At 42.8% G+C, this 2,397-nt stretch overlaps 1 protein-coding gene across 1 annotated transcript in view; it reads left to right on the top strand.

The window, feature by feature from the left end:
• LOC107605912 (histone-lysine N-methyltransferase ATX4) overlaps nucleotides 474-2,397 on the top strand; it is an 8,948-nt gene continuing 7,024 nt past the window's right edge. Inside the window, exons 1-2 of the mRNA XM_016307861.2 lie at nucleotides 474-2,226; nucleotides 2,339-2,394. Coding sequence (XP_016163347.1) covers nucleotides 1,297-2,226; nucleotides 2,339-2,394 — 986 coding nt within the window. The 5' untranslated portion in view covers nucleotides 474-1,296. The remainder of the gene's footprint in view (nucleotides 2,227-2,338; nucleotides 2,395-2,397) is intronic.

A 2,397-nucleotide genomic window follows, 5' to 3' on the forward strand; every position in this document is an offset into this window, starting at 1 on the left:
AAAAAAAAAAAAAAAACGCTCCACCTCATCTTAGATTCTTAGGCCAAAACATCGTTTAATTCCCCATTAAATGAAATCAAATTATTTTATTGAAGTTACAAACTTTTTGGGGCTGGTTACTGTTTGCACGTCGTCCTCTTGAAAAACCTTCACCCCCCACCGGAGAAATGAGGGACAAAAAAGAAAAAAACGCTTTCCTTAAATATCTCAAAAAAATCCCATAACCAAAATATTCATTATTCAAATCCTCAATCTCCAATCCAAGGCATGAAGTGAACACAACAATAGTAGTAAAAAATCATAGGACAAAAACTCATGACAACAACAACGTTAACAAAAAGAGAAATGTCTCAAATATATAGACAAGTTATAAATGACGGCGCACACACATTATATAAACTCCAAATTTCTTGGAACAAATTTCAGCGGTGTCATTGTGTGTGTTTTGTTCACTCATACACAAACACGCCATATCATTGCAAGTTTGAAGCTTTTTGCATTAAAGTTTTTAGAACTTGGTATAATGATGACACCCATGAAACCCGGCCCAAGATGCCGAACCAGAATGCCATGACCAAGGAAGAAGAAATTGCGGTATCCACCACACGCAAAAAGCGCAAGTTAGCAACCACCTAGTTGCATTCTATAACAAACAAGATAACGCTCAAGAATTCTCTTTCTCTCTCTTAAGTCTTACTCTGTCACCTCTTCCTTTCTCTCTCTAAAAACAACTTCTTCCTTGGTATTACTTACAACACCTCCTTATCCAATCCCATGTTACAATCTCTTTTGTTCAGTCCCATAAAAATTACAAATTACATTGTAATCCGTCCGAGGATTCTTCCTTTCACAAAAATAATAAAACTTTTCCTGTTTCTCTCTCTTCTCTCTGTCTTCTTAGGCAGTTGGTGAGAGAGAAAGAGAGAGAGAGGTCTTACCGAAAACAAGATCCCTTTTGTCACAGTCTCTCTGCTCATTCGATCTTCCTCGATCAAATTCTTCAACGACGTTCTTAAACTTAAATTCCTTCCCTTTCTGACACCCTTTTATCTTCACTTTCCATTCCACTGCTCAGAATCTCGAGTTGCCCAAGCTTCGTGTTCTTCCTTTCTTGCTCTGTTTTTTTCCCTTCGAATACCAATTCGGAGATTAGGGTTTACGTGCCGTCCTCATCGCAGTGCCTCAAGTCCGAAAATTCTCTTTCTGGGGTTATTTAAGTTCGATTTTTGAGGCCACCCGAGACTCCAATTGAATGCGGTGATCGTTCCCTCAGCGAGAAGAGAAGAGAACAAGAGAATGATCATAAAGCGGAACCTGAAATCCCAAATGCCGAGTCTGAAACGGTGCAGACTCAGTGACTCGGTTGGGAAGAACGACGAGTGCTCTGAAACTCGGAAGAAGAGGAAGAAGACCAATAGCAACGGATACTACCCTCTGAACCTCCTCGGTGACGTCGCCGCCGGCGTGATTCCGATGAGTTTACACGGCCTGCTGAGCGCCGCCGGTGTGTCGGAGAAGGGATTCTCCGCTTCGTGGTGCACTGAAGTCTCATGCTCCCCTAGCGGCGAGGTGGATTCGACAAACGAAGGAGGAGGTGGCGGAGTTGGAAACGGTGTCCTTCGTGTCAATAGGAACCGTGCTGGCGGTGAGGTTCAGCGGCCGGCACTGGTTCGAACCTCACGGGGGCGCGTGCAGGTGCTTCCTTCGAGGTTCAACGACTCTGTTATTGATAATTGGAGGAAGGAGAGTAAGAATAACCATGGCAGCTTGCGTGATTGCGATTTCGATGATGAAGAATACGAATGCAAGCATGAGAGGTTAAGCTTCAAGGCACCAAAGAATGGGAGGAAATTGAGGAACGATGAAAAAACACGTCACAAGCATCGAAAGTACTCGGCACTGTGTGATGTTGGAGAGTTAATGAGGGATTGCAAGGATTTTGGTTCGAAGCGGCGTGACAGCGTTTTGGTTGAGGATGAAAATGGGAGGTTTGTGGAGGTGGAAGGAGTTGAGCTAATGGGGAGTAAGAGGAGTGAAGGGCAATATGGTCCAGAAGATTTTTATGCTGGTGATATAGTGTGGGCAAAAGCTGGGAAAAAGGAACCTTTTTGGCCAGCCATTGTGATTGATCCTATGACTCAGGCACCTGAGCTTGTGCTCCGCTCTTGTATAGCTGATGCAGCTTGTGTCATGTTCCTTGGTTATGCTGGGAACCAAAGCCAAAGGGTGTGTGTGAATTGTGAATTATGAACTATGAATGAATGAAGTACCTTATATATAGATTTTTAGTTAATCTGGAAATTGTTGACTATTAATATTGTTGGTGTTTTTTGAGCAGGACTATGCATGGGTGAAGCATGGAATGATTTTTCCATTTATGGATTTTGTAGACAGGTA

The sequence above is a fragment of the Arachis ipaensis genome, chromosome B07, assembly GCF_000816755.2.
Source record: "Arachis ipaensis cultivar K30076 chromosome B07, Araip1.1, whole genome shotgun sequence".
Taxonomy (NCBI): domain Eukaryota; kingdom Viridiplantae; phylum Streptophyta; class Magnoliopsida; order Fabales; family Fabaceae; genus Arachis; species Arachis ipaensis.